We start from the raw sequence: 27,533 nt of genomic DNA, 5'->3' as shown, positions 1-27,533 counted from the left end.
TTAACATGTTAAAACTAAAGGACTATACGAATTTAAAGTAAAACATTGTATATTCCTTGCAAGGATTTTGCAACTAACTTCATTGTTTATCGTCCTTGTGCCATAATCGCGATATGATTTTGCGGAACAATAATTGGGTATTAATAAACTGACAATGTCATTATGCTCTTACTTGTTTATAAGGACTAATTCATCTTTATATTGGCTTCCGTCTGACTTAATAAATCTGAACACTAACGGGGAGAAGAATCTAGCTCAGTTGGTAGACTAGCAAGCCAGAGAACTCGGATTCATACCCAGGACGTCCTACTCTTAGATCTACTCTTCCGCTAACGACCTCAAATGTTTTTTTAAAAAATCAACACTGTCGATGAAGCGAAGGAACTGCAAGTAAATCTTAAGATATCATTGATAGTTTTGCATTTATTGAATGTGAACTTTGACGCATCAATAAATTTTGCTAGATCTTCTAACAGATGCTCTGAAATCCCAAGAGTCAACACTGTTCAAGTTCTTGGAAGTTATCTTATGCTCTTCGTACTCCTACGACCAGCACATGGAATATATCAGTAGTGAAGCAGTGTGGAGATATCTTATTGCGAATATTTCGTAAGTTCTCCAGCATTAACGCGCTTTAGATGCTGTATTTAGTCTGATAAGATCTCACTTAGAAATCCCGACACCAGTCTGATCTCCTTGCTACTTCATCTATATTCACTCTTCAGAAAGAATTCTAAACATGTTTCTCAAACACATCGCTTTCAAAAGAAAGTCAATACGTACATTGACCTCAATAGATTATGGCAATTATGTCTAAATAATTGAATTGTACTTCCCGTAATTCTTTTAGGTTATCGATACTTTCCTCATTTATGGCATTTAGCACTAAACTTAATTTATAATATTATAAAATTTATAAACATCCCGAATTATAACACCAGAAAAAACACTATCTGGTCAGTGCATTTAAACAGCTCCGGGCGCCAATGCCCTCAAATGTTTACGCGCCTTAAATTCAGAAAACAAATTATATATGACTCAAATTTCCGAAGTTTGAAGAAAATCATCGAGTACTTTGAGAATAGTCATGTTCGAACAGGTTCTTTAAATTATTTGACCTTTCTGTTGCTAACTTACCCTTCAACTTGGCCATTTAAATTTGTTTCTTTCATTTTCAATTTCTTGATAATTTCAAGCACAAAAATTTATTTTTGGTGGTTTCTACTCGCCATTTTTTTTTTTGAGGCTTTTAATTTATATCTTTTTGCTTAAAAACAATATTTTTTAACACTGTCAACAATCATCTCCGAACATGAAAATATTAATGAAATGACTTGCAGGGTGGATGCTGGAGGAAGCGGAGAGGAGACATGTTGGAGTGGGGATGAGATGCCCCCGGACCAGGCTCTGCCGCCTCTCCTCAACAACAACACTCAACAGCCGTCCCGTCAGTATTTCATTCAATTATAGCTATGTATTTTTTAAAAATTAAAAGACTTTTCGCACTTCTATAAAAAAGATTAAAAAAATCGAAAAAAGTTCCATGGAAATCAGAAAAATTTTAATTTGATATCAAGTAAACTTTCAATGTTTAGGATAGCTGGGCAATATAAGATTACTCGCCGGTTGATGGGAGATTAAGGTTCTGATTTCTGAAGAAAGGATAATCTGTACAATTTTTTTGTTTTTTAACTTCTAAAGAGTACGAGTACTTCATATGCTGTAGTGGTGTAGGGCACAGAAATCTTTCGAAACTTAATGTACTTTTGTAGTGTCATTTGACAGCGTAGTGGGTACTAAATTCAGTTATTTGTAAACATTTTCTAGTTTTCAAATTATTCATTTTGTTGCAAATTTAAAAATGCCAGTCAATAGGATTCGTTTGTGTTGTTCTCCTATTGTTCTTAAGCTGAACGAACAGTAACAAAGGATTCCCCCGCCGTCTAGTCCAAGGGTACGAACGCCCGTTGTGAATGTAACGTAAAGGCGGCTCCGACCTGATGACCCCTCTACCTGCCCACACAGAAACGCCCTCTCAGACCTTCACCCTTCTTAGGTTATGTCGCTCTGATTTAGTTCACTTTGAATATTAATGCAAACCAAAAATAAATTAGTTTCTCATGTTTTTCCAATCGATTTTTGATGATGAATTAAAATTTAATGTAATGATAGTCTCCCTCCTTCGCTCAAACTCACCCCTCTCTCTCTCTAGTTCTATTTCAATTCACTTTAGCCAAAGAATGAATTTAGAACACAATCAATTCTCATTATTTATCATGTATTCCATGTATTTAACTAGAGGTCCTTGAAGGCAACACATCGTAGGAAGGACTGAAAAATTGGCTATAATACAGTCTGTGGGCCACATTAAGTGTCACATAATCTGTGGGTAACGAAAGGGTGAACAAGGCAGCCAAACAAACTGGCTCGAAGCAAAGCAGAGTTATCCTACTAACCTAGATTTATAAATAAAGTTCATATTGTACAAAAAAAAAGGTTAATACAGTGGGATACTGTTTATGACAAAGTCAATAATTTGTCAAGCTCAAAGTGCTATAATCAAGCATTAACCCATGGCATGGATCTATGATTCTAACTTTTATCGAGGCTAAGGTTAACATGATTCATGTACTAGAAGAATGCCAGACAGTAAGAACTCTCTAGAAAAGAGCAGGTCTGCTCATAACAAGCGTGCTTCCCTCTAAGAGGGTTCTGCTTTTGTAAGAACACTATTTATTTATTTAAAATAGAAATAATAATAAAATTTAGGTTAATAGTTAGTTTGGACAGAAGAGAGCATGCAACTTCCTCCTTTGGAAAGCTCCGTTTCCAGAGTAGATTTGTTTAAGTTAATTTGGTTGAAGAATTATCGAGATCTGGCACAATTATGCCAGTTTAAATCTTTTTAGTAGAAAAAGGAATATAATGTACTTTACCCTGTGAAAATTATTACAAAAGTATCTACTGGCGAGAATATGTTCTATTTTGGGATTCATTATTAATCGGCTAGAAAGATAGAATGAAAATGCGTTGTTGACTGTCACTATTAACTATCGTTTCCGCGTTTCATACAAACTCAGTGTTGCAGGTTGGAATCATAGGTTATCCAATCTTTTCTGGATACTCATTTCTTAAATTATGGAATTATCAATTTTTTACTTTATTTGCTTTTATCGGAATGAGGAATTTTTACAAAAGTATTTCAAAACTACTTGTTAAGATTTCACGGAAAATTTACGAAGTATGAAGGAAAATGATAGTTGAAGAAAAATCTATCGTCGGGAACTGTAATTAAGATTTAATGGTACCCCCTTTTTCTGCCTAATACAGATTTCTTGGCTATAATGAGTTTGGGAACATTGAATTAGAAAGGAAGATGATAGGGATTCCGAAAAAGATTATGAATTTTTAGCCAGTAGGAACGAGAAAAAAGGGATATCTTGGTTAAGTTGGCTAAATAAGCTGTGATGGTGGTAAGAGCGTCGAAGGGACGATTGCTGAGGATTAAGACGAATGGGAAGGATTTCTTTTGGTGACCGCAGTCCGAATGGCCTCCATTGTCGATCGTGTACTTATTTTAAGGCTACCAGGCTAAAATCATTTGAGGATAGACCATTTAGGATGTGCACAAGACATTTGTAGAAATTCCTAATTTCCTATTATTAAAGTGTAAAATATATGTGTATAATAAGCGCCACGGTAGCCGAGCGGGTTAAGAGGCGAGACCTGCAAAGCTAATACGCATTGTGGTACTGGGTTCGATTCCCGGTCTTGGCCTTGGATTTTATTTAATGGTTAAATGAGAAATAGTAAAGTATGTTTGCTATTCGTCTCCGTCCACGACACCTAGTAAATGGTAGTTGGACGTTAAGCCCCGCCTGAAAAAATAGGCGATTACTTTACTTTATATGTGTATAATATTGGGTTGCCCGGAAAAATTTGTAGGATTTTATGTTTTCTGTAAAACACCCCTCCAGATAGTAAACTGTTTATGTTTGTTTACCTCTGCAACATTTTGCTACTTGGAAATAATTCAGTCTTTACTAAGATGTCAAAGCGTGATTTTCGCATAATTTTGTTTTACGAGTTCAAACTCGGCCGGAACGGGGCCCAAATGGCCAGAAATGTGAACGAAGTCTGGGGCGAAGGCCGTATAAGTGAGAGCACTGTTCAACGGTGGTTCCAGAGATTTCGAGAGGGAGACTTGAGCCTTGAAGACTGAGAAGTTTTGCCTTTGATGACGATGTTCTCCGAGCTTTGTTGGAAGAAATTCCTCGAACAACCGTTCTAGAATTGGCAGAGATACTCGAAGTCAGCAAATCAACCGTCGATGACCATCTCAAGGCGATTGGGAAGGTGAAAAAGCTTGAAAGTTGGGTTCCTCACACATTAAACGACCGCCCAAAAAGATCAGCGGTATGAAATTTGTGCTGCTCTTCTTTGGCGAAACAGCAGCGATCCTTTTCTGTCCAGAATTGTGACTTGCGATGAAAAGTGGTTCCTCTACAACAACAGCAGACGCTATGGACAGTAAGTATTTCAACGCTACTTGTTAAGAAGATTTCACAGAAAATTCAGGACAAAGGAGAAGCAGCACGACATTTTCCAAAGCCCCAAAATCATCAAAAAAAAGTGATGGTTACTGTTTGGTGGGCTTCTTTTGGTCAGATTCATTACAGCTTCTTGAATCCTGGCGAAACCATCAATGCTGAATCTTATTGTAACCAAATTGATGTAATGCATCAGAAATTGGCAATAATGAAGCCATCTTTAGTCAATCGAAAGGGGCCCATTCTGTGCAACGCTCGGCCACATATCTCACGTTTGATTTCCTGAAAATTGTTGGAGCTTGGCTATGAGACTGCCACACCGCCCTACTCACCGCACCTCTCGTCTACTGATTACCATTTTTTTTAGACATAGACCGCCATCTACAAAATAGAAAATTTATTGACCAAAGAACATTAGAAAATGCGTTTTCTGAATTTATAAATTCTAAGAATTCCAAATTCTATACAGAGGGTATGGAAAAGTTACCCACACGTTGGCAGAAATGTTTAGAAAGTAATGGAGACCATTTTGATTAATAAAAACAGTTATAAATCATCAATTTTTATTTTTTTTTCTTTTAAAACCATAATCCTACATTATTTTCCGGATAACCCAATAATATTTGGGCTTCATGACGCAGCAAAATAAGAAACAAATAATATTTCACTTTACGTCTCATCACATTTAAATTTAATATGTAAAAAGCGATGTGTGGAAAGAAGCCCCGTACCACGTAGCACCACGCTGCCAAGTAGGATTAACATATTCCATACCAGCAGCCCCAATGGCTTCAGTTCGACACGAAAACGGTTTGGAGAAACTAATATTGTCCGTCGTTGTCGTCCCTGCTTAAAGAAGTTCCCTTAGAATACGATGCGCTCCCCATTTGTCTATTTTTCAATCAAATTATTTTTTTTTTTTGTAGCATATAAATATTTCCCAATGTAATTTAACTTTTATGAAATGAATAGAAATAAATAAAATAACATAAAAATAAACGATCAAATATTAAATCTGAAAATACTTGAAGAAACCTATTTCATAAAAATTCATTGTACTACTAGCTGCAAAATCAATAATTGATAGTCGAATTTTCGACTGGAATATTTTAAAGTGTTATACTGATTTTGAAAGATGAAAATCAAAGTGAGACTTTTTAAATAAAAAATAATATAGGATGTAAACAATAAGCATTATAATACTTTTTTTAAAGAATAAAATTATATTAATATAAAGAAAGAGATAGATAATGATCACGATTGCGCATCAGCTAAACCTGCCGAGATGTTAATGTCACAAACAAAAGTTAATCTTGCAAACTGAAAATGTTAATGCAACCTTTATTTCAACTTTTCTGATAATGGGTCACTCAATATTTGACCGCCTTGTGTTTATGCTCCTTAAGCAAGATTATTAACCAATACTTTTTTTTTTTGTATTGGTAAATACCTTAACGCACATTACTTACGAGGGTCGTTTGAGAAGTCCGTGCAAAAATAAAAACTACTTAATTTTTTGGGGTAAACCTTTTTTATTTTTCAACATAGTCTCCTTTTAGGCTTATACACTTCGTCCAACGCTGCTCTAGTTTGTTGATCGCTTCCGAATAATAGGATTTGTCCAAGTCTGAAAAATAGCCATTCGTTTCTGCAATCACCTCCTCGTTTGAATAAAATCTTTTTCCCGCCAGCCATTTCTTCATATTGGGGAACAAATAGTAGTCCGAGGGAGCCAAGTCTGGAGAATAGGGGGGGATGTGAAACGAGTTGGAACCCTATTTCCATTAATTTTGCGACCACAACTGCTGAGGTGTGAGCTGGTGCGTTGTCGTGATGGAAAAGGACTTTTTTGTGGGCCAATCGTGGGCGTTTTTCTTGCAGCTCGGTTTTCAAACGGTCCAATAACGATGAATAATATGCACCTGTAATAGTTTTACCCTTTTCCAGATAGTCGATGAGGATTATTCCTTGCGAATCCCAAAAGAAAGTCGCCATAATCTTTCCGGCCGAAGGAACGGTCTTCGCCTTTTTTGGCGCAGATTCCCCCTTGGTAACCCATTGTTTAGATTGTTCTTTGGTCTCAGGAGTGTAGTGATGTATCCATGTTTCATCCACAGTGACGAAACGACGCTTAAAGTCCTGCGGATTCTTCTGGAACAGCTGCAAACCGTCCTTGCAACACTTCACACGATTTCGTTTTTGGTCAAGCGTGAGCAATCGCGGCACCCATCTTGCGGTTAGCTTTGTCATGTCCAAATGTTGATGCAAAATATTATGTACCCGTTCATTCGAGATGCCCACAGCACTAGCAATCTCATGCACCTTCACTCTTCTGTCATCCATCACCATATCATGGATTTTATCAATGATTTCTGGAGTAGTAACCTCAACAGGACGTCCAGAACGTTCAGCGTCACTTGTGCCCATATGGCCACTCCGAAAATTTTGAAACCACTTATAAACTGTTCTAATCGAAGGTGCAGAGTCACCATAATGTTTATCAAACTTATCTTTAGTCTCCTCAGGCGTTTTGCCTTTCATAAAGTAGTGTTTAATCAACACACGAAATTCTTTTTCGTCCATTTTTTGAAAATCACTCGACTTCCTCGATTCAAACGAATGCCAAACACAAAGAAATAGACCGATCTGGCTGAAAGTTGGTGTGTGTTCTTCCAAGAGATGCTACTAACTAAACATAACCTCGATACGCGCCAGTAGTGCTATCTCTCTGACTTTGCACGGACTTTTCAAACGACCCTCGTACATATATATTTACAAAAAAGGTAACAACAAGAACAAGAACAAGACCAATTTTTGAAAATGCCATTTTTGCTCATTTTCGGCAATTTTTTTCTCAAAATCTAACAAATCTAGGTTGTTGCAAAAAAATTACCGTTATAAAGGAGGATTTGCCCTATATTTTAAAGAAAATTTGGGAATTTTATCTTTTATAGAAAAAGAGAAAAAAATTGTCAAAGTTGGATGTTTTTCAACGTTACGCTTTTTCGTGCAGTTTTTGACGATCAACCCTTATACAACTGTCCTACCGGACAGTTTTAATTTCTCTTATAATGTATCCTCCGTGCTTGACTTTTTTTTTAATCGTACGTTTAATCATTTGCTTTGAAATGTTAGAATAGTGGTACCACTTACTTTTTTTTCATATACCAACATCAAGATGGTTGAAGCATCAGTCTTCTATCAAGATAAACAATCGTGCATTGTTGTTGCCTGAAAAAATAAAAATTAAATTAACATTTAAACAAAATTAAGAGACAGTTTGTTTTTCAATTTTTGATAATTCGGCTACTTCTTGTTTGCTTACCTCCCTCTCCCTTGGCACTAACCCCTGAAGGACCTAGGCCGCTTTAATCACTCTTGACGTTTCCTGGGTTTCCATCTGGACTTCCATCTTCTTACTTCAATACCTCTCAAAATTTTTCCCAGCTTTCATAAGGTCTGCCTTTTCTGCGTACCATTGATGGTATCTACTACATCTTCTCTTCTTCTAGGGTGTTTTAAGGTTAGTTTTCTCGGGCAAGAACAGGATTTGTCCCAGCATCATTTACCAGTCGCAGTTTTTCGTTCTTCCAGAACCTCCAACTCCCAGCCAACGTCAATATAATTTCCTTTTCCAAATGTCCATAGTTTTTCACGTTCTTTGGTTAATACCCAGTCTTCACAGTCGAGGGTCACTAACATTATAATGATTTTAGATAAAAGAAAATTAGTTAGCTCTGAGGGTAAGTACTCTCAACTAAAATAATTATGGTGTGCGAAAAATGTATTTCCCGCAGCAAACCTTGTTTTTAAATCCTCGCTAGTTTGGTAACTACCAGAGGTCGAGGCCCCAAGTACTTCACCTGTCTCACCGCTCTAAACGCTATCTCTTAGAACCATTCGACTCAAGCTTTTCTTCATCCTTCTTAGTAAATAGCTTTTTCATTGCTTAAGATGGCGGCTTCAGATTTTTTAAAAATTCCATCCAAACCGTTTCGATATTATTATTAAGAGTACATCTCTGAATAATACTAGGACATTCTTATATATTTTTTACTTTTGCGTACGATTTAAACAACTGTTTTGAGGACAAGAATAAAAGAATGAGCGATCATTTTGTCTTAGACCTTCTTCGATTGAAAATTTTGCGGACATACATATACATTTTTCGCACATCAAAGCTATTACAGTTGAGAGTACTTACCCTCAGAGCTAACTAAAAATAATAGGCCTTGTATCTAAAATCATTATAATGTCAGTGACCCTCAACTGTGAATTCTAAATCAAAAAAGTAAAGTAAAGTAATTGCCTATTTTTTCGGGCGGGCTTTACGTCCAACTTCCAACTAGCAAACATACTTTACTTTAAATTTTCTTTTATCAACCATTAAATAAAATCCAAGGCCAAAGATCACAATAAATAGCTTTAAAAGTCTCGCCTCTAACCGCTCGTCTACCGTGGCGCCTGTGAAGTCTGGGTATTAACCAAAGAAAGTAAAAAACTATGACTGGATACATACGAGGCAGAGTCATTTTGGTAAGCTTGATCAGCTTCTTAGCATTTTATCACTTTAAGCACAGCTTACACAATTGCTTTCCTGTAATTTCTGTCAGTCTGAATTCGATAAGTAATGGAGAGTACAAATTAGAGTTCCAGATATTTCCTGTTTTATTTTTATCTATGTATTGTAATCAGATTTAATTATTGCCAATAGGTAGTTTTAAATAAAATAAATAAAGTTAAAAAACAAACAAACAGATATTTCTTAACATCTGTCTAACTGAAAAGAAATGGTCAGTGAATGCTTTGCTTGTCTCCAAAATCAGCGTGATTGCAATAATTGGGGGTAATAAACAATATAAGTTTTAAACCATTCGCGTAATTAAGAAGGTCGCTAGCTCGTTATTTGTTAATCATTTATTTTTTTCTTTAGAAAAGAAAACTTTCTTTTTGGTGAATAGAAACCTCAAAAGAGGCTTTTCTTGCCATCAGTCACTTTATTTATTAAGACAGATTATTTTTTTAAAAAATACTTCCTTAATGATATATGTCATAAAGCATTTGACAATATTACATTCATTATCATAAATATTCAAATACATCAGATGGATTATTCAGTTCCCTTTTTTTTAAAAAATATTATGTGGGCTACATTAGTTTGTGGTAGAAAGGGCTTTGTGTCCTTCATGATTTGTTCGTAAAGTTGATGGTAGTTTTCTACTGCTGAAAGTGTCCCACAACACGCGATCAACTCATGAGTATAAACCTCACCTTCAAAATATAAATAAATATTATATTTTGCTAATGATTTATAAACAAAGTATTTATTGTAAGACATTGACCTGAATCATTCGTTTTATTGATATGCATTAATACAAAAGAAGCAGTTCATTGTTAATAATATATAGCAGCGTTTCCCAAACTTTTTTGACCACGGCCCGGTACGAGATTTTAAATTTTTTCGCGACCCACCTTATAAAAAAAACATTTATTTACAAAACAAATTTTATTTTTTAATAAAAATCAAAATTCAAGTTATTTGTTTGTTTATTTCATACACAAAAATTGCAAAATAATTATATAACAAAAACATAAGTAATTAAAGACAATCCATTATCTTCATTCAAAACTTAAAGTAAATTTTGTTTTACATATTTTGACCTTAGTGCGAAGGATGATGTTGTTTTTCATCACATTTTTTTTTTGGCATTGGCTTCCGCCATACAGCCAGCATCGTCTAGGTGCTTATCACTAGAATATCACTCACTCTCCATTCTTACCTACAAATACATTCGCTTCACAAAATTAAAATCACGTAATCCTTCTCTAAGCATTTTCTTCCATTCATTCTAATTTGGCTATAGCTTCTAAATACATTCATATTTCATTGCTAGCTCTGCTATCGACTTAAGCACATAAATGTTGGTGGAGAATATAATGTCTTCGTAGCGAAATGGTGCATCTAAATACCTGTATATATCGTCAAACATTCGTTTCCTTTCTACCACATAACGTGGACATATCATTATTACATGTTTGAAATCCTCCTCCTCATTGCAATCTACGCAAAGAGGAGAGGACCTTTTGTTGATCCTGTGTAGATACGATCCGCACACCGCGTGGTTCGCTCTCAGCCTGCTTATTGTCCTAACAACCCATTTATTAGTGACAGTTCCCTTAAACCAACATAGTAATTTCAAATTAGGACTTAATGATGTTAATTTTATTCTCAAATTAGGTTCGACATCCAATCTGTTTCGATACTTATTTTTTAAGTACACCAAGGCTGAGAACGCAGTTTCACACGTATAAGTGGTGACAAAAGGCATTAAAAATTGTATCGCTTTTTCGCTTACGCTTGGATATTCCTTTTGACAGCGCAACCAAAAATTAATCAGTGGTACAGTTTCAAACACTTTTAAGATCGGTGTCGCATGAAATTTCAATTAAATTATCAACTTCTTGTTCACTAAGATTAAGCATTTCTTCCTTTTCAATATAAACAGAAGGCACTGACGAATCGAAATCAGCCAATCAGAGCATCCGAATTTAAACGGTCCGGTAGGAAACGGTGGTAAAGGGTTGCCACCTGCAGCACTTGAAAAAGTTTCAAAAAATATTAAATTTAGAGCAAAATGTTACAGATATATTGTGTTTTTACAATTTTTGCCACGACCGAGCTGAATTTTTCTGCGACCCGGTGCCGGGTCGCGACCCACACTTTGGGAAACGCTGATATATAGGTACATATATATATTTAATTTACTGTAAAAAAAAAAATTAATAAGAAAATTTGTTTAAATTTTTTTAAGGCGAAAATTTTAAATATGCAGCGTACATCTTGTTTTGAAACATAGTTGAAAATTTCTGCGATTTATATGTGAATTATGATCTGTGATCCCAATGTGGAGGATATCGCTGGCTGACGTGCGTTGGATTATCTAAAGAGCGATCCGTAAGTGCAGTTTGATAGCGTTTGTCATAAAGATTAGTTAATTTTTTTAAATAAGCGTATAGAACTGTTGTAGATGATTGACGGTTGTAATTAAATTTGTATGAATACAACAATGTCAGCCTGATCTACGCACATGTGTCACGTAACAAGCCACTGGGTGGATGACCTGAACAATGCTAGCAATATTGACTGCGTGGCGTGCAATCAACTCTATCTGCCTGCACTTCCAGCGTGCATTCATTTCAAATCCTCACACCAAACAGATAATAACTTATTCACTTCGCTCTCTAATACCAATATTTTCTTTGATTTCAAGCTTGATTTGTATCTTCGGATTCAAGCGTTAAAGTTGTTTGTATTTGTTAAGCATATCTTTAGAATATGTATTGTTTAAATTAACATTGTTTTCATTTCGATGACTAAAATAAACTATAACCTTCCCTAAGTACTTTTATTTTTCAAGCTTATTAGAAATTATCATATGACTTGCTGCATTTTGGCCTTCTTTAACAAATTCTGAATTAAAATCTGTTCATTTGTTCTTCTTTCAATACTTGTCCCAACAAGTATTTAGCACCTACTTGGGTGAAAGCACCTCCCGAGCAACTCGTAGAGCACCTTGTCCATAGATACTTGCAGGAGTAGCAGCTAATGGCATCCCATAAACTGGCGTCGTAATTGGTAGGCTGCAGTATGAGATCTTTGGAATGAATTTAAGAAAACATTGCCAAATGATTGTTCTACCTTGGTAGGGACCACTCCCTTAGGAGATGACAAAATGAGAGGAAAAGACTCTTGTCTCCTGTCAGATTTGCTCTACAATCGCTAGTTTGGTTCATGTGACCTCTGGCTTTCATTGGTGGTCACACCAAAAAAAAAAGACACTGAAAAATCTTCTGGTGGGAAAGCCTGAAAGATTTTATTCTTCAGGATTTGATCCTTCTTTCTGGATAGGGTTAATTACTTAGAGCACTTCTGCCAGGAAGAAAAGGAAACTGGCCTGCCTGATTGCTGTCGTTGCAATCGCTGAGATGAGATCTTTGGCATGGTGAGAAAAAAAAATGATCAACTTGTAAAAAAAATACTCGTTGGAACCGTGAACTACGTAAAGAGGGGAGACTATACTGACCTCTCAAGGAAACGATATAATAAACATCTTTGGCTGCGTGCCTTGAGGAACAGAACTCGGTCTCTTGTTTCAATAACAATAATACTTTGTACAGGCGCGGTGTCAAGTAAGTCGAGTTGGCAGTTAACTATGATTAGTATAAAATCTAGCTTCAGAGATGATTAAGTTGTCTTGGCAGTCAGCTGTCTTGTACCGTTGTTGTAAGTTCATCTCTAGTATTGATGCTAATGAAGTTGAGGTATGGCACAATTTTCAGCCTCGAGTTAATCATTTTTAATATCTGTGATAATGCCTTTTTTTTAACCATGTTTTTCATGTATTAAATTTTTATATCTTCTTTTAATTTTAATATTTATTTACATTGATTAATCTAGATTTAATAAGTACAAATGAATTTATAATAAAAAATTTAACAATGAATTGTAAGCAGTTCTCCCCAATAAAATGAAATTCAACACTTTGCTTTGGTAAACAATAAAGTGCTACCGGTTAGAATTGTCTAACGTATCCAATTGCTGTTTGCAATTGTTCTACATACTTCCGTTTCCTCTATACTGTATTATAGCTTTCAATAAAACGTGAATATTTTGCGCAGTAATGAAAAGTGATAAAGAAAATTGCCCACTTGCGTTCACTTACTTAGTTTCAGTTACATCAAAAGAATTTATATCTCTTTTTATAAATTTGGGTACATTTCGGGCAACTGTTCCTGCTGCTCTGATCTGATCACGTCAGATTTTTTTAAATTAATTTCTTGCAGGAAGTACAATTTTTCTCGAGATTTACGAGTAGCAAAAAAATATGGCGATAGATCTCTATAATTATTTCTCTTATAGAGACCTCTATTCTTATTCTTCGCAAGAAATTATGATTAAAATCTTTCTCATTATATAAATGATTTCAAACCTTAAGTTTGCAAGCACTATATTTCAAAGAAAAACGGAAAAGCTGTTTTCCTGGTGAATTCGAACAACCAAAAATCTATCTTTAGTTACATAACCAACATTTGAACTCTTGTATTAGCAGTATATAGTTAGTAGAGATGCAAATTGCTTTTAAATAATAGTTTTTTATACAATGCTTACCTCTTAGCATAGGGGCAATTCTTCTATATTTTCCTTTTTAACACATCTTATCGTTGTTATTTTTTCAAACTCAAATAAATAGCCAAATCGCTAAAAAATAAATTGACATGTTCATTTACACTTAAAAACATGTAAATCTTTTGAAAATTTCATTTCGAAAATCTAATAGAAGTAAGAGAATACCAAATATGGGCGAATTGTAGATAAAATTTCGCAAATTGTTTTGATGGACAGCTTATAATTTTCGAAGTAGAATTTTCACCAAGCGAACATACATATTTTGAATTTTTCTGGAGCTCTTTTCCCCTTACACTGCTGGCCTTTGAACAGTGTTCCCTCGTTATAGAAAATTCTATCCATACCAGACAGTTAGCTGTAAGAAGCTTCTAGAAAAAGGAAGTCTACGGTATATCAGCTAGATTCTATCCTGGGATTTCCGCGTTGGAGTCCAGTACACAGAAACCACTCAGCTAATTATTGCCATTTTTATTTTCATTGATGAGTTTTACAATAATTGATGAATTTTGCGAAAAGTTAAGTGATTAAATTTAGAAATTAATTTTTATATAAATAGAACTTTTTCTAAAAATGTGAAGAATTCATATTAAAAAAAAGGTAATTTCTATTTAATTATTGAAATGTGGTGCTACCAATAGTGGTTGAGTAATCTACCGTTAGATTATGGAACTAATAAACATTCTATACTAAGTGCTGCCACCTGCGCTAAAACTTTGCATACTTCATAGTTTCATTTCACTAATAATCTTTTAATTAATGAAATGATAAAAACTAATTTTAGAATCAACTTTTCATTTTTTAATCCTGAAAAATCTGTACGTATGTATAATAATAATAATAATAATAATAGGTTTATTGAAGAAAATACATTTTCAATTTACATAAATTATAAATAAAAATTTCAACCTGCTTACTCGTGGTCTCATGGACCGTCCGAGGAGTTGCCATAATTCAAATTAAATAAATGTATACATTAATTAAAAAACAAAAAAGAATAAATAAACAAACAAAAAAATTATTGCAAATAAAACTACATACAATTATAAACTATAATAAGAGCAATATTAAAAAACTAAGATGACAAGATAATAATCAAGTGTAATTAAATTCTTGTATGAGCTCATATATCTGTAATTCCACGCTGATTTACAGTAATTTATCAATGGGCGCCGTATGTACGTATGCATATTTCGTCATTATTTCTCCAGCTTTAATTATTTTGTGATTTTGACTGAAAAGTTCTGTGTTGTATTAGCATAAACTTAATAAAATCACAAAACTACCTCTGGGTAAATTAAAAATTAACCTTAGATTAGATTAGACTAGGGCGGCCTCAAGGCCTACGCCACTGCGACCCCTTTGGATCTATTGTGGCTCCCCTCACTTTAAAGCTCACCCTCCAGACCTGTCCTTTTAATAAGACTCTTAATGCTGGAGAGCGACTCTTGGGTAAAGCTCACAGGCCTTGGCTTTTCCTCCCCGAGAAGTAACATCCTTAGCCACACGAGCCCCTCACACTGACACAACACGTGCAGTGCCGTTTCCTCCTCTTCCTGACAGAACCTACATAGGCTATCATCTGCCAGGCCCATGCGATGCATGTGTTTCCTGAGCCTACAGTGGCCAGTCAATAGGCCTACAATCATCCTTATAGCCCCACGGCCTTGACGGATTAATTCTGCGGTCAGCCTCGGCGAATAGCCTTTAATAAACTCCTTCGCCTGTCTCTGCCCAGTGGTGGCAAGCCACCACTCCTGAGACCTACTCTGCACCCATAAGTTAATGGTCGCAGCCTTAACACACTTCGGAACCCCAAAACAGGGCTCCGGGCCAACGAAGCGTCCCGGACCCTTCATGATAATAAAATCTGTCCGATAGGGCACTTGTATAACGGATGATCGTCAAAATACTTAACCTTTTGAAACTGTAAGTTTTTTATTAAGGACATGTAAAATTTGTTTTCACTTCGTTAAAGCAGGTCTATTCTTTGAAAATACATTATTTTTCTTCTTGCTAATGTACCCCATTGATACATACATTATCAGTGTGGGCAGCGTTGTCTGGATTTGAACGTGGTAATTCGCGAAATAATGTCTTTCCAATTTTATTTCATTGAAATAGGCGTAATAGTCTAAAAAAAATCGTTGAAAATTATTTAAAGATTCCATTATTGCAAGAAAGTTCTGTGGGTACGTCTCACTTCTAACAAAAGTCACAATCAACCACTTCTCCTCTATTTAGTTGGGTGATTAAAATGGTTAAATAAGTTGTCAGTTTAATTATTTAAGTACATTATAGGTTTAGTTAATGTGTTTCATATTTTTGTAAAGTTTGTTAGTGAATGTCTACTTAAAAGCACCTTTTTTTTTCGTAATTTAAAGCAATTTTTTAAGACCTTCAAAAAGCGTTTGCATGATTTTTAAATTGGAAATTAAATGATGAATTTTTCATATATTCGTTTTATTGCAAGGGTACTTTCTTTCATTTTTACTTAACAAAGATCCTAATCTTTTCTGAAGGTTACACCTTTTTTTTATAATTTATATTTCTATCCTTGTGTGATGTAAAAAAGTTATAATTTAGGAATCATTAAATAACGAATATAAAATAAAACTATTTTGTGAGACAGTGGTGTTATTGTCATCTACAATTGAATGGAAAATTTCCAAATAAAAATAATAGCTGCAATTTATACACAACTCTGTGCAATCTTTATTATATCCAATTGAATCCTCTGCTGTCATCTGTAATAACTCTTCAAAATCAAAGTGATAAAGTATTAACCAGCTAGGAACAAATGATTGAGGTCAATAATTTAGTCGGATTACCCTTATTATAGAAAAATAGAAAACAATATCATCTCAGAAAAAATTGTTACTATATCAATACTTTTTTAATGAAAATGGATTAATTTTTTAAAAAAATTATTAAACAAATGAATAATTTGTTGTGAACCCTGACAGGCAGTATTCCCTCTAATTTTTTGTGAGCTGTGTGCACACTTTTTTAAGTGTGTGCTGTTTTTTACAAAATAAACAAATTTTGTGCGGCAATTTAAAAAAGTGCAAAAAAGACAATACAATAATAGTATCAATATTCAGCCAAATTTTTGTACCTACTTATATATACGCATTGACTCGATCTTACAGCATACCACACATTACAACGGAACCCAATGAAAATCTACCCTAAAATCATTAGTTCGTGAAGACAGAATTTAGCTGATTACTGTGGCTTCCCTTTTCCATTCAAATTCAAAAACGTTGTCTGCTTCTAATTTTTTCAATTAAAATATTCGTCAAAACAAACAGACAAGTACAACAATTCACAATTACTTATTATTGAACAATTTTAGAATTAAGGATTACATTTTTATTAATGGCATTTATTTTATAACTTCACTCTCCTCTCTTTTGGTTACCATTCTGCATAAATTTACTGAAATTTACAAAAAAAATTTTGTGCACGCGAATATTTTTCCTGTGCGCTTTGTTTAAAATTTATGTGCGCGCGCACACGTGCACAGCTTAGAGGGAACACTGCTGACAGGGCTTACCATTTCTGCAGCTCTCTTGGTACTAAATGAATAAAAAACACTTAAAACCGTTTAAACCAAAAACGGCTGTTAATACCTGTTTCTAGGCCCTATAAAACGTGTTAATCTATCCAGAGAGGCGAATGTTTATTAACGAGACCGTATTCAGACCAACTTATGTATCATGAAAACAATGGAAAGACACAAATGCTTCAAGAGAAAGATCTTTGAGCACATAGGTAAGGAGAGAGGCATAGAATGAGAAAAAAAATAGAGAATGAAGAGATCAGAACCTAGTATAGATCAGATCAAAACTGAAGGTACGAAGTAGTTTGAGGTAATTGGTTACTGGGATTATTAAGAGGATATAAAATGTTCACTATGGAGAAGCTAGTAGTGAGAGTCCAAGACTCAGGTAAGAAGTTGAAATGATGTCGGATTTTAGAAGTCTTGAAATAGGATGAATTGCCACGGATTAGGAAAGAGTACTTAGAATCTGCAATCTCAAATCGTGTACTTCCGAAAATCGGACAAGATTGAATTACTTCAAGTGACGCAAATAAGTGAATGGAAATAATGCATCCAAATGTGACAATAATGGGAAATTATTATGGTTCTTTCTACTTTGGAACTTTTAAATTTTCGAATATAATTTTTCGGTAAAAATAACACAATTTTAGAATCAGAAGAAATTGATTTCTTTTTCTATGCCGTAATGTTAGAAAAAGATAAATTTTTATGTAGAAAATATTTCTAAAACGAAAAATCACAAATAGCTCAAACTTTTATTTGAATTCCACAATCGGGTCCGACATGTTTAGCAAACAAAATGCTTTTTTTTCAACTGAGTGGATTAATCACTTTTTTTGTCGTGATGTTTTCTACAAAATCAATTCAGTTTTTCGGTTTTATGCTTGCTAATAACATACTTCTTTATACGGTACAATCACATAAAAGGTAATAGCTTTTGTTTGAAACGTTTTAAGCAAATTTTTGAGTATTATTCTTGTTATTAACAAGGAATACCCAACTCCTAATAATTTCATTGTGATTGGTTGATATGCTTGTTTTTCTCTTATAGAGGCCTCCAATCGTGTGATTAATACATATATTATAAAATGGTTTCTCTTAAGATGAAGCAGACTGGCTGAAAGCCGAAACGTTCTATCTTTCAAATGTAAAAATTGTGACAAATAAAAGTTAATTGAGACTGAGAAAGGTTTTATTTTTGAAGATAAACTCTAAGATAGTAAAATAGTTTTATTTAATTAAATTTTTCAGCAGTAAATATAGGAGTGTAGAACTAATTTAGAACTGCTAAGCTATAACAAGAATTAGTTTTTGCCTTTGTGAATAAAAATTGTAGGTTCTCAATAATGATAGATTAATAAATTATTATGGTTCCTTCTACTTTTTGGATTCTTGCCCATTTTTAGATTACAATTAAATATGTATTCTAAGTACGTCACGCGACATCGATTACAATCGATTGTTCCGGTTGTCTATGAAATTCGCTGGGCGGGGAAGCTTCATATTGACAGGAGGGATAGTTGGGAGAATAATTGAGAGATAGTAAGAGAGGAGGGCGGGTAGAGGGGAAATGAGAGAGAGAAGGAATAAAATAAAAGAAGTCTAGTTGGTGGAGAAGTGACACAGGCACAGTTAGTGTTCAGACTCTGTTGCGTATTGTGTATCTCCGCTAGTATTACATTTTGCCTGTAACACGTTCATACATGTATAACAAGAAGACAACAATAACAGTGTGTACAGTGTATGATCCTTGTCTGCAACTCCTATAGTCGTCTTCTTGGAGGACGCCCCATAGTGTTATGGTCGCCATGTCCATTGTGTCCGGCCGGACGGCTGCACCGCCGTGACAAATGCGGCCGGACTCTTTAACATTTATTGTAGCAGTGATCTCATGGACAACCAGTCGAAACCGAGGAAGCGGATAGTTCGCGCTAGAAGTAAACTTTTTTTTTTCGCTAGCTATATTTTGTGTTTTTTTTTTAATCTCTAATGAGCAAATTATTTATTTTTATGTTTCAAATAATCAAGGCTCCCCTGCACATTATAGAAAACTTAGTTTCTGTGAATTTTTTTCACATGATGTTATCATGTCGCACAGTTCCTACAAACGTTCAAGTCTATCCATCTCGGTACGTGTACAATGTACCTCACCGGCGTAGCCCTGCCAAGGCTTTCCATGTTGGGCTACTATTAAATAGTAAGTTGTCTGTTTTATAAAAAAATAAATAACTTTCTCTATTTTCAGTTGATTAGAACTTTTTTACTCTACGTATTTCTGAACCAAGTGCAGAACTGATTCATCGTCAAAATCCAAATATCTCTAAACATTTGAAACAATTAGATGTAATCTCTCTCCACACATACTCTTTCTCTTTTAATAAAAAGTATTTCTAATTGAAAAACCGGCTAACCATAAGAGCAACTTTAACTAACAGAGCTACATTTAAGTACTTCCGTATTTACTTTTCAAGTACATGCATAACTTGAAGAATAAGTTAATTTTTGAAGTCTTCTAGTACCAAACAAGTTCACTAAGTTTTTTATATTGCCAAAGCGTATAATAATTAAGAAAAAATTATAAAATATTTTTTAACAGAAATATATTTTTTTAGAAAACTGATTTTACGGAAGTTCTGAGTATACTATAATATTAAAACCGTGCTTCCGTTTTACAGTACGTAGGTTGAATATAACAGAATTTATTAACCTGGAAATCATGTTAACACATGAGTATAATTTGTGGTAGGTACACACTAATGTTAGGTAAGGATAACTAAAAATGCTATTAGTCGAAAATATGTTACTGTTGCACTGAAAAAAAAAATGTTATGCGTGATTTCGCACCACTGTATTGTCTGTTGCACAATCTAGGGGAAATCACTGCTCAGATTATGAACAGTTTGGCAAGCATTATGGTCCAGACGCTACGAATAAAAGCTGGATAGGATTGATTATAACTTAAGATCTTCAGCATATTCGATGATATTATTGTAAATATAGCGAGGACACCTTCTCTTATTCCAGTCTTTGGGTCTGCCATGCTTCTTCAGCTCTTATTTCTACTCGTACTTCCAAATCTGTGACCTGCTCACGGTGATGAGGTCTAATCATCACGGAGTGAGTCACCCAGTCTTATCTCATGGCTACTTGGAATTACCCTAAAAAAATATATTTTTGAGAAAAATTAATGTAAAAGCGACATCTTTGACAGAAAATCGTTTTGACCATTTTTAGAAGCATTATCTCTGCCTCTCTCACTCGTTGTTTCAAAAATCCATGACCTTCTTAATCGTTTTCTAGTTCAACTTTTTTATATTGGGACCTTCTAAATATTTTCCTATCCGCAACTTTCTTCAAAAAAGTACGCAATCGCGTCAAATTTTGAGTTTTAGGAGCATAAATTTGAGATAAGCTGGTAGCTCCGCTATAAAGTTGAGCGACAGCGGCCGAGAGACTGTGCTGTAAAGTGCCATTTCTCTTCGTAGATCATAATTGGACTTTAGAAATGCTTTTTATTTGTAAACTAATGTTTTGGTTTATTTATAACTTTAAAAAGTTAGATTTTGAAAAATAAATTTAAAAAGAACAGCTAAAAAAAAAGAAAAAGAAAATCAATTTTTACAATTAATGAAAAAAGCTAACTAACTGTAAAGAACAAAAACACCTAAGTGCCTATACTTGCAGGAAAATGATAGCGGAAGTTACTCACGCAGGAAGTGCAACTAACAGCAGAGAATGTTTAATTAATGCGTTATTTATGTACACTCGTTTTACTTTAAGACCGACAATTTTGTTATTTCAGAATTACCCCCCAAAAAAACACTGTAGTTTAGATCCCCAAATTTTATTAACTAAACAGCATTAACTCATTCACATAACATGTATTTATAAACCAATAAATAGTAATGCGTTATGTAAATATTTTAAAATGTAATTACTGAATCAAGTTATTAAGTTGTTTACATGTAAGTTATCCTTGAAAGTAGTAGTTTTTTGTTTTATTCTTATTTTTTCTACTAGTTTCCTTACTTTAAATAAAAAAAGTAAATAAATCTAAAGAAACATTACATTTATTTACAAAACCAATTGTAATTTAAATATGTAGTTGCAAAAGTATTACAAAAATTCTTATTTTTTCCTATCGTTTCAAACAATAAAATCATCTGGTCTGAACACCCACACTGTGTTCTCGAGTTGATGATTTACAAATTTCAAAATGCCCAAAACCAATATTCCCAAAAAAATAATCTAAATAAAAACTTTTGGTACAAATAAGAAGTTTAGAGAAAATTTAGAAGACCTATTTTTCAAAACAAATATCTCAGAAAGTGAAAAAAAATACATTGAATATTTGATATTAGTTCGAACTCGGAATAAAATCAAGAGACACTAAACCGTCCTTTATAATATAAAAAATATAGAGTCGTACTTTGCAATGAAATGAGCCTTTATAGGGAAGAATAGTCAGTTTCTCTCTCCTCCTTTAATCGAAATTGTCCTGTAAAAATTTAACTTAAAAAAGTTGGTATACCAGTGCTACCAGAATAGAAAGTTATTTGAAGTTGAAGCTATTTTCTAAGAAAATCTCAAAGAATTGTAAAATCTCAAAAAATTTGAAAAAGTGATTCTTTCGAATAAGGAATTTTCATTGAACTCAAAATTTTGGCCACACATTCACTCTCCTTTATAATATTAAGGACACAAAACCGTGCATTGTATTCAAATTCTGCTTTAGAGAAAAGCCTACTCATCTTCCACTCTCAGTAGCGCCCTTAATCGAATTTGGCTGGCAATTTCCCTAGATTAATACAATGTCCGCATTAAACTTAACAACAGAAGTTCGAAAAGATATGTACTACTGGAATTTATTTACGAACTAAATTGGCAGAAACTAACTGGTAATACGTATGTGAATATAGTAGTTAAAAAAAAAGCTAATTCTACAAAAGAAGACCATTTTGAACTAACATTATCTATATTGTGTGTGTGTAAGGAGCCACGGTAGCCGAGCGGTTAGAGGCGAGACCTGTAAAGCTAATATTTATTGTGGTACTGGGTTCAATTCCCGGCCTAGGCATTGGATTTTAATTAATGGTTAATAAAGAAATTTACAGTGAAGTATGTTTGCTAGTCGCCTCCTTCCACAACACCTAATTGGTAGTTGGACGTAAAGCCCGCCTGAAAAAATAAGCAATTACTTTATTTTAAGTACTTTATTCTGTGTTTAAAATTAAACACAGATTTCAGTTAAACCCGGTAAAGAATAGAATACAAAGTTAATTAATAAGGAGAGTACAAACGTTAATGGACTTTAAGTCACCACCGAATTTTAAATAAACTAGGATTTATGCATATCTTACATTTACACAAATTGTTTTTTTTTTTTTATGATTTAAGGCGCGTCAACAGCTAAGGTTATTGGCGCCCGGAGCTTTTTCCAGTGCACTGCCGGCCTCCGGACAGTGTTCTCTCGTTACAGACAACACTGTCCATCACCGGACAGTGAGCTGTAAGAAGCTCCTAGGAAGAGAAAATCTAAAGGGTCAGCAGCTGGATTCGAACCCGGGACCTCCGCGTGGGAGAACAGTATGCTAACCTCATAGCTAATCCCTTCTCTTACACAAATTGTTCTTTACGAATTTTACAAAACATTGTGAGGCAACATAACATCAACAATACTTTGGGATGGAGGTGCCGTTAGAATTAAAATGGAAAGAGGGAGTAAAAAACAAAATTCAAATTGCGATATTCAGATTCGCAGTTCCAACGAGCAATAATTTTAAATATTTGATAGTCACAAATATTATTTTTAACTACTATTTTCTCAACTGATTTCGAGAAATTGAGACTCAGCTTATGACGAATACGCCTAGTTGTAAATAAAATGAGTATTGCATTTTAAGAATATAAAAGTGTCTATTACTGAATTCCAAACAAATTGTTCTCGTAGACATGTTTAACACTGTATAATAATAAATTTGCATCATACAGTTGAAGTATGCAAATTCAAACACCCTGAAATCCATCCATTGGCCACCCCTAGCTTTAGTCTAGGACTAGTTCGGTCAAGGTTAGATGTTGTACTACTTTGCGTGACTTAAGATACTTGTTTCTAAATTTTATTCATTTGTATATTTGTTAATCATTAATTTCATTTTGTATCAATGAGATATGCATGTATTAATTGTTGCATATTATTTCAATGTCATTAATTAACTCGATACAGAAGTGGCATATTGTATAAAAGGAGAAGTATGTTGCATGATTGCTATTACATCAAGATGTCACCCCTTTTTGTGTGTGCTTTAAATTAATATTCTCTCTGGGTATTTAAATTATGATTACATTGCAGATTAGATATAGTTTCATCGGAATATTGTTGTTATTATTACTAAATTAATTTTCTAACATTAACTAAGTATTGAGAGTTTTTGATAAAGTCAAAGTTATTAAAGGAGTGGATATGGTTTTTACTAATTATTTGTTTTTGCAGTTGTAGTAGATCTTATTACGTGAAATCAATATAAATTTAAAAAAAAAATTGATCTGAAGACTTTGAAATGTGAAGTCAAAAGTTTTGCTTAGACACTCCTTTCGGAACCCTTAATATTTGAGGAAATCCTTAAATAGAAACAAAATTATTTGCAAGGCACTTCACACTTTTTCAGCCGTTCTTTTAGTTCAAATAATAAAATATTTTTCTAATTTGGAATTTCGCTCTGTCATCGACTCTTATTTGGAGCTAAGTGGTTTAGTAGTGGGTCCTGGATAGTGTTGTTAGTAACAGAGAACATGCTCCGTGGATTGCACTTTGCAATGGCGTCTGATAACTGTTTCAACTTTTAAGTGTTTTACTTTAAAAATAAAAAATAGTGATTGACTATAACAAACATACGTGTAGATCTTTTTCTTATTAGATTCTTCATTTACTAATCCTAATGTTGCTAAAATGTTTAAAATTCCTTATGGAATATTGTTCACAAAAACATTTATTTCGTAGATTCTTTTTGAATTTGCAGTGCTGTATAAAACTTTCAGCCTTAACAGAATTGTTTTTTTCATATTTGATTGCATTGAAAAAATGTTTTAAAAATAATTATTATCTTTGATAAAACTGTTTAAAAACTTCTTATTTTCTTTTCTGCTGAAGATTTGAATCAACCATTATCAGTGAGATGGTAATACTAACTATAAATGTTATGATTTTATTACATCAGAATACATTTGGGCATTGGAAATTGTTATAGATAAGTTTTTCAATTAAAAATTTATTTGTGAAAAAAGTAAGAATCTTAATTTGAAGCTAAACTTTTCGTCAGGTAAAAATGTTAGAAACTCACTATATATACGTATATTCTTTTTCAATAAAGTTCATAAGAAATAATTTGTAGCTAAGACCAGCTGAAAATATTGGCCTTTTTAAAAGTAATTACTGACGCTTCGTTTGCTATTAAACTTCTTCAGTTTATTTAACAAATAATGATAATTGGTTACAATAATTACAAGTATAAATTGACTACAAATGATAATTTGATATCTAAATGAATTATTACCTTCGCAAGTTTACTTCTCCCATATACAAATAAATTATCTATCTTTAAACAAATAGACAATATTTATTAAAGTATAAATAATGTTTAAGAAAAGTATTTCTTCGGTAATCTTATTTTTTAATAAAATAGTTTAAAAAGATTATTACTGACTGAGTCAGCGAGTGCAGTGCGAGACGGAAACTTATGTGAAGTCGAAATCTCTACATCAAACTATATAGTCTACCTCTGATGGTAGATGAAGGTTCGAAATCGGTCAGGAATACAATAAACACGCGTGATACTCCTGATAAAATAAAAGAAACAATCCAATAAACTAATTTATAAAATGTCAAATTTTTTAGGTAAAAAGTAACTATTTAATGATCTTTTTGTTACAGTATATGACAAATCTGTGCATAATTTGCATCATGATCAAAAATGGCAACAAGAAGCTACATTGGGCAAAAGAGTCGCCCTCTACAAAGTACAAGGAGAATTGGGCAGAGGTAATTTTTCCACGGTCAAACTTGGAGTTCATGAACTCACTAAAGGTAAATCAAATTAAAGTCATTTAAGTTATAAGCAGAACAGTTTGTGGTAAACAAAAGTTTAGGTTATTGAAGACAATCGTATGAAAAAAAAATATTTCTATGCCCATTCTCGGCTATTGAGCCATATGACATCATTCCATCCAATGGTCTTCTGACTTGTCCGTCGGAACATCAATATCGAATGCCGGACAAACACTTTGACGTTCTGTGGTCATCTCCTCTTTTAACATAGTGTGCAGAGAGAGAAATTTTCATTACCATACATGTGAAAATATTTCCTCTGGAAGTCGTGGCCTGTTACCATTCTAAAGTTGGTTACAGTTACATGGTTGAGTAAGGTGAATTAGACAACAGTCTTGACTGGACATTTCTATTTCTCTAGGCTGCCTCCAAACATTCCTGGTAACCTCACGTCCACGGTTACTTACTATCATGATGCGTTGGTGTAGAAGGAAGCATCCTCCTCTGACCAACTCGTCTGCCTTCTCATTCTCATATTCTGTAGATTGTGCAGAGTCCAGGTATCCACTGCAGAACGATTGCGCTCCCTCTACTTGAAAAAATTGGTTACTTCTTTGCCTATAACTGCTAAACATCCAACCTTTGTTTATATATATATCCTAATCTCTAATCCCACCAGGCATTATTAACATTTTTAAAAACTTTTCATAATACATACAGTTATTATTTTTTGTAATTTAATTAATTGTAATCTTGCAGAAAGGGTTGCTATTAAAATTTTGGATAAATCCAAGCTGACACCAAAAGCTAGGAAAATGTTGGTAAGAGAGATATCCAGTATGGAAGCAGTCCATCATAAAAATATAATTAGGTAATAATGCGTTACAATTTATTTTCTTTATTTTAATGTAATAAAAAAGAGTTTTTTTATTTCAAATAAAAGTTACATAAAATATCAATTTACTTTCAATAGCTGTTTTCACTTAATCTTCAAGTTGTTTTATTTTTACTTTTTGTATTAATTTTTAATCTTACCTCTTTATTTCCAGTCACTTTGTTTTCATTTGATTCACTTTGCGGCTAACAATCTCAGTGAGTGTAATGAATATCCACTAACGTAACCAAAGAGAGATTTCTTTTGTCGAAATTCGGCGAAAAAAATAGTTATTTTTATGTCAGAATTCTCGTAAATTTAACTCACAATATTCAATATTAGACGGTCACTAAGATGAAATACTGATTCACAATTTTCTATACAAAAGCATTAATGCTATTCGATGTAATGTTTAAGGTTAAAATCAACTCATAATTTGTATTTTTCTAAAGAAACATAGAAAGATCCCAGTCCGCCGATTTATAAAAATGTGTTATTCTGTTCAGCCTGATTGCTGTAAAATTTAAACTTTATTACCACTGTTCGGGAAGCTCTTAAGAAAAACAAATTTTATTAATACTCAAATTTTTTTTCTGATTATTTAAGCAATCATCGTATTATGGAAGAATTGTGTCAGCTCATCGCACTCAGAACGGTCATTTGTTACTAATCTTGTACAAAATTGTAATGAGCATTCTGAAACTATCAGTTAACAACTTGCTGTAATTTGACTTATTTGAGTTATTTGATTCACTCAAAATTAACTAACATAATATTCCCAAAATTTCCCCTTTTTTGTGCTCTTTTGAGTTAGGCGCTTTCCATTCTTTTAGATTCAGCAAGCAAATTGAAAATGAAATTTTTGCTTAATTTTACAGATTTGCAGCCTTATGCAGATAAGCTAGTCGAATTTCTTTTTAAAGGATTCACTTCAAGAACCATTTTCTCTGCAATTAAACTAATATTATATTATGTATATTTAAGAAATTTCAAGATTGCCCAGTTAGATGTCGATTATTGTCAAATTTATCATTTTTTTATATAGTAATTAAAATGTACATTTTTATGAAATATTTCAGGTTATTTGAAGTGGTAGAAACGTATTCCAAGCTGCATCTTGTTATGGAGTATGTTAGTGGAGGTGAACTGTATCAAAAGTTAACAACAGAAGGACGAATGAAAGAACCAGACGCAAAATCAACTTTTGCACAAATTCTTTCTGCTGTCAAACATCTGGTTCGTAAACTTTTTTATTATATTAGATATGTTGAAAAATATGAATTTATTCTACTCAACATCAACTTTAGAGATCA

General features: G+C 33.5%; 1 protein-coding gene across 8 annotated transcripts in view; it reads left to right on the top strand.

Annotated features, from left to right (window-relative positions):
- The window catches only part of LOC141449656 (serine/threonine-protein kinase NIM1-like), a 112,575-nt gene that overhangs the window by 81,102 nt on the left and 3,940 nt on the right, over positions 1-27,533 (top strand). For 4 of the 8 annotated variants that reach the window (XM_074119282.1, XM_074119277.1, XM_074119279.1 and 1 more), the window contains 4 exons: positions 1,341-1,447; positions 25,233-25,385; positions 26,106-26,217; positions 27,300-27,456. In XM_074119282.1, the coding sequence (XP_073975383.1) occupies positions 1,390-1,447; positions 25,233-25,385; positions 26,106-26,217; positions 27,300-27,456 (480 nt within the window). In that variant the 5' untranslated portion in view covers positions 1,341-1,389. Of the gene's footprint in view, positions 1-183; positions 391-454; positions 610-1,340; positions 1,448-18,923; positions 19,240-19,330; positions 19,500-25,232; positions 25,386-26,105; positions 26,218-27,299; positions 27,457-27,533 lie in introns of those variants that run through there. The other 4 variants (XM_074119278.1, XM_074119284.1, XM_074119280.1 and 1 more) reach the window with 4 other exon arrangements.

Source organism: Rhodnius prolixus, unplaced genomic scaffold (assembly GCF_049639745.1).
Source record: "Rhodnius prolixus isolate KJV_2025 unplaced genomic scaffold, Rpr scaffold_2, whole genome shotgun sequence".
NCBI lineage: Eukaryota > Metazoa > Arthropoda > Insecta > Hemiptera > Reduviidae > Rhodnius > Rhodnius prolixus.
This window is presented reverse-complemented; position numbering and strand designations above follow the sequence as displayed.